This window comes from Balaenoptera borealis (assembly GCF_965194805.1).
Source record: "Balaenoptera borealis genome assembly, chromosome: 11".
Lineage (NCBI taxonomy): Eukaryota > Metazoa > Chordata > Mammalia > Artiodactyla > Balaenopteridae > Balaenoptera > Balaenoptera borealis.
The window spans coordinates 24601112-24620043 of NC_138868.1; the positions used below are offsets into that span (position 1 = coordinate 24601112).

Below are 18932 nucleotides of genomic sequence, written 5' to 3' on the forward strand. Positions count from 1 at the left end.
GTACCAAACTATCTCCCAAGACGCATCTTCACCTCACTGATTCTAATATCTGGAATCTGGTTTGTCAGCACTGACAATAAGCTTCAAACCAAACACATTAGTTATTCTACCAAGACAAACGCTTCCGCAAGTCCCTTATTTCTATTTATGGGGCCAAAATGTCATCACCTGGAACAGAATCCCAGGTTCTTCCCTTGACTCGTTGCTATCCTGGTCTGTGCTCTACAATCCATCCTTTACAGGCTTCTGGATTTTCTCCTTATAATGCTGTATCCATCAGTGATCTCTCTTTTACATTCCTACCCACATTCGAGTATTCATTCTCTCTTAGCTAGACTACTTTATGAGCCTATTAATTTATCTCCTTACCTCAAGTCTTTTTCTGCTCCAATTTATCTTTCACAAATTTGCAAAATTGATCTTTCTAAGTTACATCTATGATTATTTTACATTTCACCAAATCTTCACAATTAATGAATTAAATATAGACTCTTTATCTTATCCCTCAGATATATATGGGTAAGTCTACCATGTTATAAAGAAAGTTGTTCTCTCCCATTTTTACAGAGACTTTTTCATAAGGTATGGACTGGTAGAAGATTAACAAAATTAAGATACAAGTAGTATATACTAGATAAGGATTAATGTGGGGGAAAAAACCAGGCTTAACTACCTACCAGGATTCTTTATTTTAATTTTTTATGGCTAAGTGAAACTTTTAAGTCTTTTAATTAAAAATCCACAGTCCAGGATGTTGCCTTTCAGCCAGCGGTCAGAATAGCTGATTTCCAACTCATGTGAGTATGGTGGCACAAACTTCACAGTATATGTTTAAGAAAACCACACACACCTGTCTGATTAACATATCAGTAAGGCTGAAGTACAGATAAATGAGGATATCTAAGAATTAAAGTGTATTTCTTTCGTTAAAAGAAATATCCAACAATAAACCAATGCTTTAATGAAGAGTAAAATAATACAATGAAAAGAAAGAAAAGTCACTTGGTCTGCCACTTAATAATTTCCTAACGTTGCTCTACCTCAACTTGTAAAAATTTCTGGCCAATACTACTGATCACTTTTATCAATAGTAGATAAACAGGGGATAAGTATATTGCTTTAAAACATTAACTCAATTTGAAAATTTAATATTACTCTAGTAGAAATGTGGCAGACACCACTATAGCAATTTCACATTAGATCATATGCCTATTTGATTAACCTCTGTCTTCCTCACCAGACTAATTTTCAATAGAGCACGGGCCATCTTTTTTTTATATATTCTTGAAAGACACAGAAGTTAAACAAATAGAAACACATAGTGTTCTTGAACAGGAAGACTCAACATCATAAAGATGTCAGTTCTCCCAAAGTTAATTTAAAATGTGATACAATCCCAATAAAAAGAACATAGTCTTCCTGCCCAACCCCACCAGCAGGGCTAGACAAACTGTTTAAAATTCATTTGGAAGAATAGTAAAATAAAAATAAAGCAAGAAAACTGGTTTACTGAAAAAGAAGAGCAAGGATAGCTCTATCAGATTTTAAAGCTTACTATAAAATATTTCTAATTAGGAGTGTGGTCCTAAAAAAGTGAGGTACTAATTCACAGACAGACTGATCAACGGAATAGAAAAGAAAATCTAAAATGAGACCCAACTGCATATGGAAATTGCTTTGATCATACACGTGAGCAAAATCCAAATGGGTTAAGAATGAAATTTTTTCTTAAACTATGCTTCAGAAATTTAAATGTGATCGCATGATTATTTCATACAAACTTAAAAACAATATAAAGATTCACCACTCTGCACTCTAATTTTCTCCATTTATCATAATTTCTAAGGTTCTGGCTTAGTTATCAAATTAGAACTGTTTTTCAGGAGCGCTGCAATTATTCAAAAAACAACCCTTGCATAAAATACATTTTATGCTGACAAAAGCAATTAAAAGTACAAAAGAACAGTGTATTTCCTTTTAAGTCTTATCACTGAATAAGCCCTTCTTTAAATACCTTCAGAAAAAGATGATCATGATAAGTAATGGAACTGGTTATTACAAAAAGCACACACATACTCTTTAGTGAATATCCCCCGAGGGCCAGTGGCTGTGCCCTGGTTAGCATCCAGTCCGTGTTTTTCCAGAATATTGCGGGCAGCTGGACTTAAACGGAACCTAAATAAAACATGAAAATTAATGGAACCAATTAACACTTATATTTGATTCAAATATATCTAAATGTCCACAGTTTTGCTGAAAATTAGAAAAATTAAAACATAATAGAGCTATAATGACTCCCATAGATAGTGACAGTCAAATAAATTAATCGTACTAACCTGGTCTATTTTACTATGAAAACATTTTCATACAAATTTAACTAGTTATTATTTCAAAACACTCTTTTAATGAGAATAAATATTCATAGGGAGAAAGCTTCTATTTTGACTAATCACTTTTCACATGGCTCCTCACCACATACATCAGTAAGAAACTATGCTGTTCCTTCATGGTTTTTTTTATTATAGTAAAATATATGTAAAATTTACCATTTTAAGCATTTTTAGGTGTTATAATTGAGTGGGATTAAGTACAATTACAATGTTGTACAACCATCACCACCACCCATCTCCAGAACTTTATCATTCTCCCAAAATGAAGCTCTGTACCAATTAAACAATAACTCCCCATCCCTCCCTCCTCCCAGCCCCTGGCAACCATCATTCTACTCTGTGTCCTTACTAACTTGACTACTCTAGGTAACTCATGTAAGTGAAATCATTCATCATTTGTCCTTTTGTGACTGGTTTCTTTTACCCAGCATGTCTTCAAGGTTCATCCATGTTACAGTACGTGTCAGCATTTCCTTCCTTCTTAAGACTAACATTCCATTGTATATATACAGCACATTTTAGACATATGGGATGTTTCCATCTTTTGGCAATTGTGAATGCTGCTGTTATGAGCATGGGTATACAAATATCTCTTCAAGTCCCTGCTTTTAATTCTTTTGAGTATATCCAGAAAAGGAAGTGCTGGATGATATGGTAATTCTATTTTTAATATTTTGAGGAACTGCAATTCTGTTTTCCAGAGTGACTGCACCATTTTACATTCCCACCAACAGTGCACAGAAATACTAATTTCTCTATATCCTCAGCAACACTCGTTATTTTCTGTTTTGGGTTTTTCTTTCTTGTTTTTAGATAACAGCCATTTTAATTAGTGCGAAGTGATATCTCATTGTGGTTTTGAATTGCAGTTCCCTAACATCTTTTTATGTGTTTACTGACCATCTGTACATCTTCTTTGGAAGAAATGCACACTTGAGTCCTCTACCCATTTAAATTGGGTTGTTTTGTTGTTGTTGTTGTTGAATTACATCTTAACATATTTTTTCAAGTCCTTCGTATTTACATGCAAGCATTTTTACTTCATATACAAAGAAGAGAGGCAAACACAATTATGTTGATTCTATAGACAAGGAAACTGAGACACACACCAAAAGGTCACATGACTGTCTACTGTTCAAATAAGACCTTTAAGCCTAATAGCAAACACAAATAACTACACAGTCAGATTTTTAAAAATGAGTAAAACGGGCTAGATCCAGAAGTTTATAACTCCGAAAAGGAGAGGAACAAATGTGGCATTTTCTGCATTTCTGGGAAACAGCTCTAGCTGATATGGGCTCAGTGGTACCAAATCTTCAGATTTTTCAAGAGAAACTGAAATTTTAGATTTTAATGTAAGATTAACTAGTAACAAACCAAGTGAAAAAAAAATTTTTAAATCACTACATGGGCCAACACTGTGCAGGTTCACAGGTCACCTGGTTTTTAAACTACACCATGGGGTTTCAGACCCATGTAAATTTCTAACGATGGATATTAACAAAATCACAGAGTATACTACCTTTGCAAAGGGGAAAAGACCATTAAGTACAAAGCATCCATGAGCCTACCTTGTGATTTTCATGGAAAATAAAGAGGAGCCAAGGCAATGGAGTCAGAAATACTGTGTATGATAATGGAAAGTTAAAACTCAGTACTTGAAACACACTGGCAACTTCTTCTAACAAGAACTGACAATGGTAAACGACTGGAAAAAAATATAAAAACGAAAGCGTCTGCATTTTTATTTACGCTCAAAAGCATTCTTAATAGGACCATTTTTCTAAAAAGAACTTGTTTTACAAAAAAAGGCATTTCATATAATTATAGAGAATATTAAAATAAATAAATAAAACATAATTTTCAGAGTCCATCGATTAAAGTTATGGAAAGCTAAAGTGAAACGATGTTTACTAAGTATCTGTGTTGTTACAGAACAACTGGACAAACTCGAGCTCTAATACATGTCAGAAACTCAAATGCAGGGTAGTTAGAAAAGGAATGCATGTTAAAATGCTAATTTCATTTTATATCAGCTATACATTTGAAACTGTAATTCACATTACAGTAATTAGGATTCCACGAATGGGAACACCATATGAAGTTTGGTACACTGAATTCCATTCTGGAATCCTAAAACCTAACTCAAGCTCAGTGGGGACACAGACTATTTGTCTTTTTCTCCACAAGGTGTACAGGGCCTTCACAGCACCTGGAATATAGTAGGTATTCAATACTATTTGTCTGTGGAATAAACAATGATGGTAAAATAATCATTCCTAGACCTCAGTTTCCTAAGAGAAAAAAAGGGAAGAGCAGCAACTTCCTACTTAATGTACAAAGGTGTTTTAAAAAGGATAATGATTAAAATACTCAAAAAGTTGCTGTAACATTTCTTTTTTTTTTTTTTTTAAATAACATCATTCAAATAAACATACTCACTGCAGTTTTCCCGGTATGTGTTCCTTTTTGACAGGGGTAGAAATCTGTGGTTCTGGTGAAGGGCAAGGCGCTGATGGTTTTGAAGCTGGTGACGAAGGACCTATATCCTTGGGAATTTCAACATGTTTCCAATCTTCTCCTTCTTCAACTAGCAAACCAATTAGTGCACCTAGCCGTATATTTTTAGATCCTTCTGCAACCTATATTTTAAAAAGAAAATAATTGCAGAGATGGAAAGACTCATGACTTCATGAAGTAGTTTATTCCTTGGACAATTCTGTACCAGGCAGAAATCTCTTTTAACGTGAGCTGAAATCTGCATCCGAGCTAGCCTGCCTCCGCCTTTCCTGTGCCTCGCCTACCTTCCCGCACCTACCCCTCTCTTCACCACTCTCCTCCTTCCTGTTACTGATTCTACCTCCTGAAAAAAAAAAAAAAAAAAACCTAGACTCTCTCCTCTTTCTGACAGGCTTCAAATATATAAGAGCTACCATTACCATCTTCCTTTTGATGTCATTCAGTACAAATCCAAAACAGGAGTTGTAGTAACATATCTTAACTATTTGTCTTTCCCAGACAGTTTCCACAATGGCTTAGAGAATTCCAAGATTTCATAAGGGGTTAACTCCTTCAAATAAGTCATATTTATGAAAATTAATTTAAAGTAAAATCTTTTCAGTAAACTTAGTCTCTGGAAAAAAGAACGTCCCATTGTATAGACAGAATTGGTTAACTACTGTGGTTAATAATGTTAAATATACTTTCCACATTTCTCTATATTTAATTTCTTCCCTGTATGTATATTTGCAAGACCTAAGAAATAAAATAAAAACCTCATGAATTTTCTGTAAGTACATGAGAAACATGGTGGTGTCTCAGCTAACCACTTTTTCATAGATAATGCCAATTAAAAACATAAATAAGATCGAAGATGATTTTTTTAAACTCAAATATATTTTAAGCATTTCAGCAGCATTAATTTATAAAGAAAGAGTTGATTCTTATTTACTTATTAAAAGAAGTCCCTAGAGAACCTTCAGATGATAATATAAGTTCAGTACTGGAAGAAAACGTCATTCCTTCAAAGTTTTCTATTGTTCCCTTTCAATTACTTTAAATAAGATTCATTAGAGATGTAATCTAATGAATAATAGAATGATAGACTGCAGGACAGTCACTAATATAGTAATTATAAGTAAAAGCGTAACTCTTAGAATGGGTTTGACATTTTCTAAGTAACAGTAATTTTCATGCTTATTAATATGTGCACTATTAAAATAATAAGGCATAAATTCTGAGAGTTAGGAAGCTTTCTAAGTTTACTAACTACTGATGGAGAAGAACAGTAAATATATATAAGAAATGGGTATATACAACTAAATAAGGATGTTTAATGAATTGCGGCTGAGGAAAGAAAGATGCTAAACAACCCAAGAACAATTTGTTTAGTTGTTTGTCACATACTAAAAAGTTTCACTTCTGTGGACTGCTCATTTTTCTTTACTATGTCAAAAAGATGAGTTAAGATTATGAATGGGTTAACACTTTTTCTTCTTCTGAAAATGTCTATTTACCTGCTTATGAACTGCTAACTCAAAATCACAAAGTAAAATGATCAATTTTCTAAAAAAATTGATAGAAAAAAGCATTAAGTTATATGAAGTACACTTGATGTTAATTCCTATGAAAACTGAACCAGAAATAGGATCAATATCCAAGTTCAAAGAACATCACTCAAATAAAAAGCATTCTTTAAAAAAAGGTAAGTTTTATTTTAAAAATATCAATAGGTTTCTAAAACCTGAATCAGATACTATATAGAATCTGAAACTGATACCTCACCTTGTTTCATTTACTACAATAAATCATATAAATGATTCTGTACATACCCTACTTATTGACACCTTCATAAGTGGGCAATAATGAGCATTTAGTATCATTTCCATTTTTACCATATCTAAATATCAAGTAAATTTTATTTTTAACTACTCATATTTTTCCATTAAAAAATGACATGATGAAACATGAAATCCAAATACCATGAACAATGATATACTACCACACAACTTGAACATATTAATATTAGTTATAAGAAAATAATGCCTATTACAGTTCCATTTAAAGTCATTAAAATCACTATACAAATTTAAGATCGCTTCTCTTTTTCTATTTCCTTAGTGCAATAAGAGATCTTTTAGAGGTGTGCTAGTTTCCTGTAGACATTTGCTTATGTTGTGGTCAGCAAATATTTAAAATTGGTGTAGACTCAGTAACGGAAGAAGATGCTCTTTTCAAAACTGTGCTGAGAAACCAAATGAGCCTTTGTTACTGCTCCCTCTGAGGTAGCACTGTGGATGCGCTCTGCTCCGCTACAGCCTCTGGAGCTTTGTGACACCTCAGAGGCCCAGGCCTTTTCCCAGGCATTTGACTTACTTGATCAAAATTCTCCCTTACTCTTGTGTCACTGATTTAATATTAAATGCAAGATTTTTATACTTAGTTCTGCTAAAACAGCCCATTAATGCTCAAATATTGGATCTGGAGTCTGTCACTTAAACTACTAGTCTTCCCTCACAGTTTTCTATAGGCTCCCTGGGTTTCAAAGCTGGCTCTGCTACTTATTAGTTATGTGACCTTGGTGAGGTTTCTTTATCTCACCATGCCTGTTTCTTCATCTGTAAAATGGAAATAATAATAGTAACTACTTCAAAGAACTATCATAAGAAATAAATGAGTTATATACAAGACACTCAGAATAGTACCAGACATCTAGTGAGTACTACATAAATTGGAAAGATGCTATTATTATGTTTTCCTCCAAGTTATTTTTAAAACAAAAATATACTCAACATGGATCAAGACTGAACTACAGAGGAGTGTCCCGATTGGGAAGCGCTGGAAATTCATACCAAAAGGCCCAGCATGAGGCTGGGTAAACAGCGACATGTGAGACATTGAGACAAACTATTTCTGTGACAAACTATTTCTCAATATACATATACCTATAGAGTCTGAATTCTTTCCCTAGGCCCAGACCCCTGGTATGAGTCCTCTTTACCAGAGACATCCCCAAAAACTGAAATGTATTATCTGCAAATGTGCTATAAATACAGCCCCCTTAATAAGCTCCAGTGTACCCAAGGATATGAGATGCTGAAGACACAAAATATCTACAGCAGTATTTCCCAACAGAGAAATTGTTTGAGAGGGTTCACTCCATTAAAGGTGCTGGTAAATACTGTCTGCTTTGACTCTGACATTAAAAAATAATCAGTAAGTTAAGAAATTATTTAAATATTTTTCTTCTTTAAAACAGAACAGTTTGAGAGCTGCTAAGTGAGTACTGAAGGAGCATGTACAATGGTTAGTGGAGATAAGCTGAGTCACATGACTGGCTTAGTTGGTTTGAAAACAGTACAGATTTTCCATCATAGTTTGAACCATTATACAGTTTTAAATTGTTTTTATTCTTTAATATATATATTTAACTTATATGCACAATGAACTTTGGTTTAAAAGGAAGACACATAGAAACAATGAAGCAGAAAACAAATCAATGACAAGCTAAAATGCAGAGGGGAGAAGAGACATTCACTAAGTCCTTGAATACCAGTTTGTCTGGTACTCAAGTGCCGGGCACTGTTCTAGCACAGTATTAACTCATTTAATTCTCTTAAAAAGCTTATGAAGTGCTATTATTATTCCCATTTACAGATAAGGAAACTGAGGCAGAGAAAGGTTAAATAACTTGCTCAAGATCACAGGGCTAGTTAGCAAGGAGTCAATGCAGTGTGACACTAGAGACAACATTCAGTATGATCAGTACCCAATCTGTAAATTATATTTGCTCAATCAAAATGATCATACAGGGCTTCCCTGGTGGCACAGTGGTTGAGAATCTGCCTGCCAATGCAGGGGACATGGTTTCGAGCCCTGGTCTGGGAAGATCCCACATGCCGCGGAGCAACTAGGCCTGTGAGCCACAATTACTACTGAGCCTGCGCGTCTGGAACCTGTGCTCCGCAACAAGAGAGGCCGCGATAATGAGAGGCCCGCGCACTGGGATGAAGAGGGGCCCCCACTTGCCGCAACTAGAGAAAGCCCTCGCACAGAAACGAAGACCCAACACAGCCATAAATAAATAAATAAATAAAAATTAAACTTAAAAAAAAAAAAAGATCATACAGCACCTCAAGACAGTGCTACTATTTTTACAAAGAAGCTTAAAAAAGAAGAGTAGATTATAAATGATTTAGCTTTTAATTCATGGGGAACATAGACTCATTTACTACTTCAATGTCATTTACCCATTTCAGTATTAAAAAAATTAGAACTGAGAGTATCTCCCAATTAGTAGAATTTGCTCTGAGCTTTGAGAGGGTATTTTCTCAGTTAAAAATATTAGTCTACAGAGAAGAATCAACTGAAGGTCTTACAACTTCAAATTTCAACCATTAACTTTCAAACTACAAAATGCAACGCTGAAGGAGACTGCAGGCAATTTAATAAAAAATAATGGGGGGGAGGAGAGAAGATGGCGGGAGAGTAAGACGCGGAGATCACCTTCCTTCCCACAGATACAGTAGAAATACATCTACACGTGGAACTGCTCCTACAGAACACCCACTGAACGCTGGCAGAAAACGTCCGACCTCCAAAAAGGCAAGAAACTCCCCAGGTACTTGGGTAGGGCAAAAGAAAAAAGAAATAACAGAGACAAAAGAATAGGGACGGCACCTGCACCAGTGGGAGGGAGCTGTGAAGGAGGAAAGATTTCCACGCACTAGGAAGCCCCTTCGCGGGCAGAGACTGCGGGTGGCAGAGGGGGGAAGCTTCGGAGCCACGGAGGAGAGCGCAGCCACAGGGGTGCGGAGGGCAAAGCGGAGAGGTTCCCGCATGGAGGAGCGGTGCCGACCAGCACTCACCAGCCCGAGAGGCTTGTCTGCTCCCCCGCCGGGGCGGGCGAAGCTGGGAGCTGAGGCTCGGGCTTCGGTCGGATCGCAGGGAGAGGACTGGGGTTGGCGGCGTGAACACAGCCTGAAGGGGTTAGTGCACCACAGCTAGCCGGGAGGGAGTCCAGGGAAAAAGTCTGCAGCTGCCGAAGAGGCAAGAGACTTTTTCTTCCCTCTTTGTTTCCTGGTGCGCGAGGAGAGGGAATTCAGAGCGCCGCCTAAACGAACTTCAGAGACGGGCGCGAGCCGCAGCTATTAGCGCGGACCCCACAGCAACAGGGGCGCAGAGGGAAAAGTGGAGAGATTCCCGCACAGAGGCTCAGCGCCGAGCAGCACTCAGCAGCCCGAGAGGCTTGTCTGCTCACCCGCCGGGGCAGGCGGGGCTGGGAGCTGAGGCTCGGCTTCGGTCGGATCACAGGGAGAGGACTGGGGCTGGCGGCGTGAACACAGCCTGAAGGGGTTAGCGCACCACAGCTGGCTGGGAGGGAGACCAGGAGAAAGTCTGCAGCTGCCGAAGAGGCAAGAGACTTTTTCTTGCCTCTTTGTTTCGCGGTGCGCAAGGAGAGGGGATTCAGAGTGCCGCCTAAACGAACTCCAGAAAAGGGCGCGAGCCGCGGCGATCAGCGCGGACCCCCGAGACGGGCGTGAGACGCTGGGGCTGCTGCTGCCGCCACCAAGAAGCCTGTGTGTGAGCACAGGTCACTCTCCACACCGCCCCTCCCGGGAGCCTGTGCCGCCCGCCACTGCCAGGGTCCCGTGATCCGGGGACAACTTCCCCGGGAGAACGCACTGCGCGCCTCAGGCTGCTGCAACGTCACGCCGGCCTCTGACGCCGCAGGCTCGCCCCGCCTCCTCCGTACCCCTCCCTCCCCGCGGCCTGGGTGAGCCAGAGCCCCCGAAGCAGCTGCTCCTTTAACCCCGTCCTGTCTGGGTGGGGAATAGACGCCCTCAGGCAACCTACACGCAGAGGCGGGTCCAAATCCAAAGCTGAACCCCAGGAGCTGTGCAAACAGGGAAGAGAAGGGGAAATCTCTCCCAGCAGCCTCAGAAGCAGCGGATTAAAACTCCACAAACAACTTGATGTGCCTGCATCTGTTGAATACCTGAATAGACAACGAATCATCCCAAATTCAGGAGGTGGACCTTGGGAGCAGGATATATTAATTTTTCCCCTTTTCTTTTTTTTTGTGAGTGTATATGTATATGCTTCTGGGTGAGATTTTGTCTGTATAGCTTTGCTTTATAATAGCTTTATTTTACTTCACTATATTATAGCCTCTTTCTTTCTTTCTTTCTATTTTTTCTCCCTTTTAGTCTGAGCCGTGTGGACGAAAGGCTCTCGGTGCTCCAGCCAGGCATCAGGGCCGTGCCTCTGAGGTGGGAGAGCCAACTTCAGGACACTGGTCCACAAGAGACCTCCCAGCTCCACGTAATACCAAATGGCAAAAATCTCTCAGAGATCTCCATCTCAACATCAAGACCCAGCTTCACTCAATGACCAGCAAGCTACAGTGCTGGACACCCTATGCCAAACAACTAGCAAGACAGGAACACAGCCCCATCCATTAGCAGAGAGGCTGCCTAAGATCATAATAAGGCCACAGACACCCCAAAATACACCACCAGACGTGGACGTGCCCACCAGAAAGACAAGATCCAGCCTCATCCACCAGAGCTCAGGCACTAGTTCCCTCCACCAGGAAGCCTACACAACCCACTGAACCAACCTTAGCCACTGGGGACAGATACCAAAAACAACGGGAACTACAAACCTGCAGCCTGTGAAAAGGAGACCTCAAACACAGTAAGATAAGCAAAATGAGACGACAGAAAAACACACAGCAGATGAAGGAGCAGGGTCAAAACACACCAGACTTAACAAATGAAGAGGAAATAGGTAGTCTACCTGAAAAAGAATTCAGAATAATGATAGTAAGGATGATCCAAAATCTTGGAAATAGAATAGACAAAATGCAAGAAGCATTTAACAAGGACGTAGAAGAACTAAAGAGGAACCAAGCAATGATGAAAAACACAATAAATGAAATTAAAAATACTCTAGATGGGATCAATAGCAGAATAACTGAGGCAGAAGAAAGGATAAGTGACCTGGAAGATAAAATGGTGGAAATAACTACTACAGAGCAGGATAAAGAAAAAAGAATGAAAAGAACTGAGGACAGTCTCAGAGACCTCTGGGACAACATTAAACGCACCAACATTCGAATTATAGGGGTCCCAGAAGAAGAAGAGAAAAAGAAAGGGACTGAGAAAATATTTGAAGAGATTATAGTTGAAAACTTCCCTAATATGGGAAAGGAAATAGTTAATCAAGTCCTGGAAGCACAGAGAGTCCCATACAGGATAAACCCAAGGAGAAACATGCCAAGACACATATTAATCAAACTGTCAAAAATTAAATATAAGGAAAACATATTAAAGGCAGCAAGGGAAAAACAACAAATAACACACAAGGGAATCCCCATAAGGTTAACATCTGATCTTTCAGCAGAAACTCTGCAAGCCAGAAGGGAGTGGCAGGATATACTTAAAGTGATGAAGGAGAAAAACCTACAACCAAGGTTACTCTACCCAGCAAGGATCTCATTCAGATTCGATGGAGAAATTAAAACCTTTACAGACAAGCAAAAGCTGAGAGAGTTCAGCACCACCAAACCAGCTTTACAACAAATGCTAAAGGAACTTCTCTAGGCAAGAAACACAAGAGAAGGAAAACACCTACAATAACAAACCCAAAACATTTAAGAAAATGGGAATAGGAACATACATATTGATAATTACCTTGAATGTAAATGGATTAAATGCTCCCACCAAAAGACACAGGCTGGCTGAATGGATACAAAAACAAGACCCATATATATGCTGTCTACAAGAGACCCACTTCAGACCTAGAGACACATACAGACTGAGAGTCAGGGGATGGAAAAAGATATTCCATGCAAATGGAAATCAAAAGAAAGCTGGAGTAGCAATTCTCATATCAGACAAAATAGACTTTAAAATAAAGACTATTACAAGAGACAAAGAAGGACACTATATAATGATCAAGGGATCGATCCAAGAGGAAGGTATAACAATTGTAAATATTTATGCACCCAACATAGGAGCACCTCAATACATAAGGCAAATACTAACAGCCATAAAAGGGGAAATCGACAGCAACACAATCATAGTAGGGGACTTTAACACGCCACTTTCACCAATGGACAGATCATCCAAAATGAAAATAAATAAGGAAACACAAGCTTTAAATGATACATTAAACAAGATGGACTTAATTGATATTTATAGGACATTCCACCCAAAAACAACAGAATACACATTTTTCTCAAGTGCTCATGGAACATTCTCCAGGATAGATCATATCTTGGGTCACAAATCAAGCCTTGGTAAATTTAAGAAAATTGAAATCGTATCAAGTATCTTTTCCGACCACAACGCTATGAGACTAGATATCAATTACAGGAAAAGATCTGTAAAAAATACAAACACATGGAGGCTACACAATACATTACTTAATAACGAAGTGATCACTGAAGAAATCAAAGGGGAAATCAAAAAATACCTAGAAACAAATGACAATGGAGATACGACGACCCAAAACCTATGGGACGCAGCAAAAGCAGTGCTAAGAGGGAAGTTTATAGCAATACAAGCCTACCTCAAGAAACAGGAAACATCTCGAATAAACAACCTAACCTTGCACCTAAAGCAATTAGAGAAAGAAGAACAAAAAAACCCCAAAGCCAGCAGAAGGAAAGAAATTATAAAGATCAGGTCAGAAATAAATGAAAAAGAAATGAAGGAAACAATAGCAAAAATCAATGAAACTAAAAGCTGGTTCTTTGAGAAGATAAACAAAATTGATAAACCATTAGCCAGACTCATCAAGAGAAAAAGGGAGAAGACTCAGATCAATAGAATTAGAAATGAAAAAGGAGAAGTAACCACTGACACTGCAGAAATACAAAAGATCATGAGAGATTACTACAAGCAACTCTATGCCAAGAAAATGGACAACCTGGAAGAAATGGACAGATTCTTAGAAATGCACAAACTGCCGAGACTGAACCAGGAAGAAATAGAAAATATGAACAGACCAATCACAAGCACTGAAATTGAAACTGTGATTAAAAACCTTCCAACAAACAAAAGCCCAGGACCAGACGGCTTCACAGGTGAATTCTATCAAACATTTAGAGAAGAGCTAACACCTATCCTTCTCAAACTCTTCCAAAATATTGCAGAGGGAGGAACACTCCCAAACTCATTCTACAAGGCCACCATCACCCTGATACCAAAACCAGACAAAGATGTCACAAAGAAAGAAAACTACAGGCCAATATCACTGATGAACACAGATGCAAAAATCCTCAACAAAATACTAGCAAACAGAATCCAACAGCACATTAAAAGGATCATACACCATGATCAAGTGGGGTTTATCCCAGGAATGCAAGGATTCTTCAATATACGCAAATCAATCAACGTGATACACCACATTAACAAATTGAAGGAGAAAAACCATATGATCATCTCAATAGATGCAGAGAAAGCTTTCGACAAAATTCAACACCCATTTATGATAAAAGCCCTGCAGAAAGTAGGCATAGAGGGAACTTTCCTCAACATAATAAAGGCCATATATGACAAACCCACAGCCAACATTGTCCTCAATGGTGAAAAACTGAAACCATTTCCACTAAAATCAGGAACAAGACAAGGTTGCCCACTCTCACCACTATTATTCAACATAGTTTTGGAAGTGTTAGCCACAGCAATCAGAGAAGACAAAGAAATAAAAGGAATCCAACTCGGAAAAGAAGAAGTAAAGCTGTCACTATTTGCAGATGACATGATACTATACATAGAGAATCCTGAAGATGCTACCAGAAAACTCCTAGAGCTAATCAATGAATTTGGTAAAGTAGCAGGATACAAAATTAATGCACAGAAATCTCTTGCATTTCTATACACTAATGACGAAAAATCTGAAAGTGAAATTAAGAAAACACTCCCATTTACCATTGCAACAAAAAGAATAAAATATCTAGGAATAAACCTACCTAAGGAGACAAAAGCCCTGTATGCAGAAAATTATAAGACACTGATGAAAGAAATTAAAGATGATACAAATAGATGGAGAGATATACCATGTTCCTGGATTGGAAGAATCAACATTGTGAAAATGACTCTACTACCCAAAGCAATCTACAGATTCAATGCAATCCCTATCAAACTACCACTGGCATTTTTCACAGAACTAGAACAAAAAATTTCACAATTTGTATGGAAACACAAAAGACCCCGAATAGCCAAAGCAATCTTGAGAACGAAAAATGGAGCTGGGGGAATCAGGCTCCCTGACTTCAGACTATATTACAAAGCTTCAGTAATCAAGACAGTTTGGTACTGGCACAAAAACAGAAATATAGATCAATGGAACAGGATAGAAAGCCCAGAGATAAACCCACACACATATGGTCACCTTATCTTTGATAAAGGAGGCAAGCATATACAGTGGAGAAAAGACAGCCTCTTCAATAAGAGGTGCTGGGAAAATTGGACAGGTACATGTAAAAGTATGAAATTAGAACACTCCCTGACACCATGCACAAAAATAAACTCAAAATGGATTAAAGACCTAAGTGTAAGGGCAGACACTATCAAACTCTTAGAGGAAAACATAGGCAGAACACTCTATGACATACATCACAGCAAGATTCTTTTTGACCCAGCTCCCAGAGAAATGGAAATAAGAACACAAATAAACAAATGGGACCTAATGAAACTTAAAAGCTTTTGCACAGCAAAGGAAACCATAAACAAGACCAAAAGACAACCATCAGAATGGGAGAAAATATTTGCAAATGAAGCAACTGACAAAGGATTAATCTCCAAGATTTACAAGCAGCTCATGCAGCTCAATAACAAAAAAACGAACAACCCAATCCAAAAATGGGCAGAAGACCTAAATAGACATTTCTCCAAAGATATACAGATGGCCTACAGACACATGAAAGAATGCTCAACATCATTAATCATTAGAGAAATGCAAATCAAAACTACAATGAGATATCATCTCACACCGGTCAGAATGGCCATCATCAAAAAATCTAGAAACAATAAATGCTGGAGAGGGTGTGGAGGAAAGGGAACACTCTTGCACTGTTGGTGGGAATGTAAATTGATACAGCCACTATGGAGAACAGTACGGAGGTTCCTTAAAAAACTACAAATAGAACTACCATACGACCCAGCAATCCCAATACTGGGCATATACCCTGAGAAAACCATAGGTCAAAAAGAGTCATGTACCAAAATGTTCATTGCAGCTCTATTTACAATAGCCAGGACATGGAAGCAGCCTAAATGTCCATCGACAGATGAATGGATAAAGAAGATGTGGCACATATATACAATGGAATATTACTCAGCCATAAAAAGAAATGAAATGGAGGTATTTGTAATGAGGTGGATGGAGTTAGAGTCTGTCATACAGAGTGAAGTAAGTCAGAAAGAGAAAAACAAATACAGTATGCTAACACATATATACGGAATCTAAGGGAAAAAAAAAAAAAAAAGGCCACGAAGAACCTAGTGGCAAGACGGGAATAAAGACACAGACCTACTAGAGAATGGACTTGAGGATATGGGGAGGGGGTGGGGTGAGATGTGACAGGGTAAGAGAGTGTCATGGACATATATACACTACCAAATGTAAAATAGATAGCTAGTGGGAAGCAGCCGCATAGGCACAGGGAGATCAGCTCGGTGCTTTGTGACCACCTAGAGGGGTGGGATGGGGAGGGTGGGAGGAAGGGAGATGCAAGAGGGAGGAGAAATGGGAACATATTGTATATGTATAAATGATTCACTTTGTTATAAAGCAGAAGCTAACACACCATTGTAAGGCAATTATACTTCAATAAAGATGTTTAAAAAAAAATAATAATAATGGAGGGGAGGAGGGAATCTAACAAAAAAATAAAACCTTACTGAAAAAATCCATTCTTTCGAAAACACCAGTGACACAGTACTGGAGTGAGAAACAATCAAGAAATTGACTGAATTTGAGGAACAATACCAAAAATAATTATGATGTTATTTTTGTAATATTCAGATGATCAATAAAGAGTTTTTTAAAAATCTGTTTTAATATCCATGGATGGTAGGTTTTAGAAAGAATTCTGTTTCTGAAAATGGTTTTGAAGAGTAACGGCTTACCAATAAAATAAAACTCTATCAATGAATGCATTGCCAGTCAATAAACTAAAATTTTCTAAAATTATGTAAGTTTAAATTTTTTTTAATTATATAAGTTTAAATAATCCTAACATCCTACACCCTCTTCACCCTCAAAAGTATCCTGACTTGCATGACAAATTATATAGTAACCCTAAATACATTTGAAGCCAAACTACACAATCTCTAATAAACTCTCCAAAAATGTCATCCTAATATTCTATTACATTACCATTTAAAGCACCTGCTATCCAGTTTGCTGAATAATTTAAGACTAAACTTATGAACTGATCTATGTGTAATAATTTAAGGTTTTTGCATGACAACTTACTAGTGATTAAATGAGAATTCAACAACTCTCCAATTAACTTAATTGGAAATAAATCATAAAATTATCTACACTGATACCAATTATTCTTTATTAATATTATTAAGAGCTTCTAAGCTTTTTTTCTGGCTCTAATTGAAATGTAATAATATTATTTTACATTTAAAATGGAATTCAGATGTAAAAATTATGAGTACAAAGAAAAGAATAAAATTGGGAGGAGAGGGAGAGTATAAAAACCTCTCACAGACTATGGAAATAAATCCCTATGAAGAGCAAAATAGGTTATAATTCCTAATCTTTCAAAATGTGGGCAAACTAAAAACTAGAGTTTTGTATCATCTCTTGCCTTTTAACAAGCTCAATTATCCAACTCCTTGATTCTGAAAGTAAAAATCTCTTATATGTATCCCTTTAAAAATCATTTATTATGTGTGCTAAAATATGAGAATTATTCCACAATGAAAGACAAAGTTGTAACTTGCTAGTGGGGTGGTTGAGAATGGAGTGGGGTGAAAGGCTAAAAAAAAAGACAAAAACAAAACACTATCAGTAAATCCACCGTAATTTTTTTCTCCATTTTTCCCCCATAAAATTGCACACATTGTGACATGAATATACTCCTTTTCCTGTTATCCAAAATGCATGTGGAATAATAATAAAGCACAAAGCCCTAAACTACAAACATACAGTCTTTGGCAAGGAAATAGCTATTTGTGCCGCTAAAGCTGCTGTCAAATCACACCCCCCACCCCCACCGCTTCAGAGCTCTGGGGCCAGATGAACAGTCACTACTGACCTATGACATCATTAGTAATCTGAAATGCATGACTAAGCACCTGAGTGGAAAATGCTGTCAATTCTGGAAGACTTTCACAGCCAAACAATCCAGAACTAGGGCCAAAAACACAGCTTGCCAAAAGCACACACAATAAAATGTAGCTGCATTTATTATTACATATGGTAATTCAAACAACCTTTTTCCTTTTCAAAATGCTGCATAAATTAGTGAAACAAACTATTTTTGGTACGAACACTTATTTTTTCCTAGTTATAAAGGTACAGAAATTTTAGCCTTCCATTCATATTTCCTCCTAGGAAGTATGTTCAACAATGTGTTTTAACATGGCTATTAATATCGAAGATGACAAGTAAAGGAAGTTTGACAAATTAGAATATAAAAGATAAAATATCAAGTATGACATCCCAAGGTATGGTCTTTGAATAGAATGTATGAAGGAAGGCATTATATGCATGGTCAAAGCAGAGGTAAGCTGGTAGCCCAGAATTAAAACCACATCAACAATGGACTACTGATAGACACGCAGTTTATCTGTACAAATCAAACTACAGAGGCACAAATGGATGCTTAGTGTCTAGTCACAACCAACACAAATTATTAGACAAATATACAGACTGAAATGGGGGCTTATGGTCACCAAGACTGAATGAATAACTGTAATAATAATGGGAACAGTGATATTTATTGACACCTGGTGGGTGACAGGTCTTGTGATGAGTGTATATGCATTATCTCACTTAATCTCTACTACT

General features: G+C 37.6%; 1 protein-coding gene across 2 annotated transcripts in view; it reads right to left on the reverse strand.

Annotated features, from left to right (window-relative positions):
- Positions 1-18932, reverse strand: part of PDHX (pyruvate dehydrogenase complex component X) — a 91632-nt gene that overhangs the window by 35555 nt on the left and 37145 nt on the right. For both annotated transcript variants that reach the window (XM_082343812.1, XM_082343811.1), the window contains exons 4-5: positions 4833-5032; positions 2077-2175 (exon numbers count right to left, since the gene is read on the reverse strand). In XM_082343812.1, coding sequence (XP_082199938.1) covers positions 2077-2175; positions 4833-5032 — 299 coding nt within the window. The remainder of the gene's footprint in view (positions 1-2076; positions 2176-4832; positions 5033-18932) is intronic.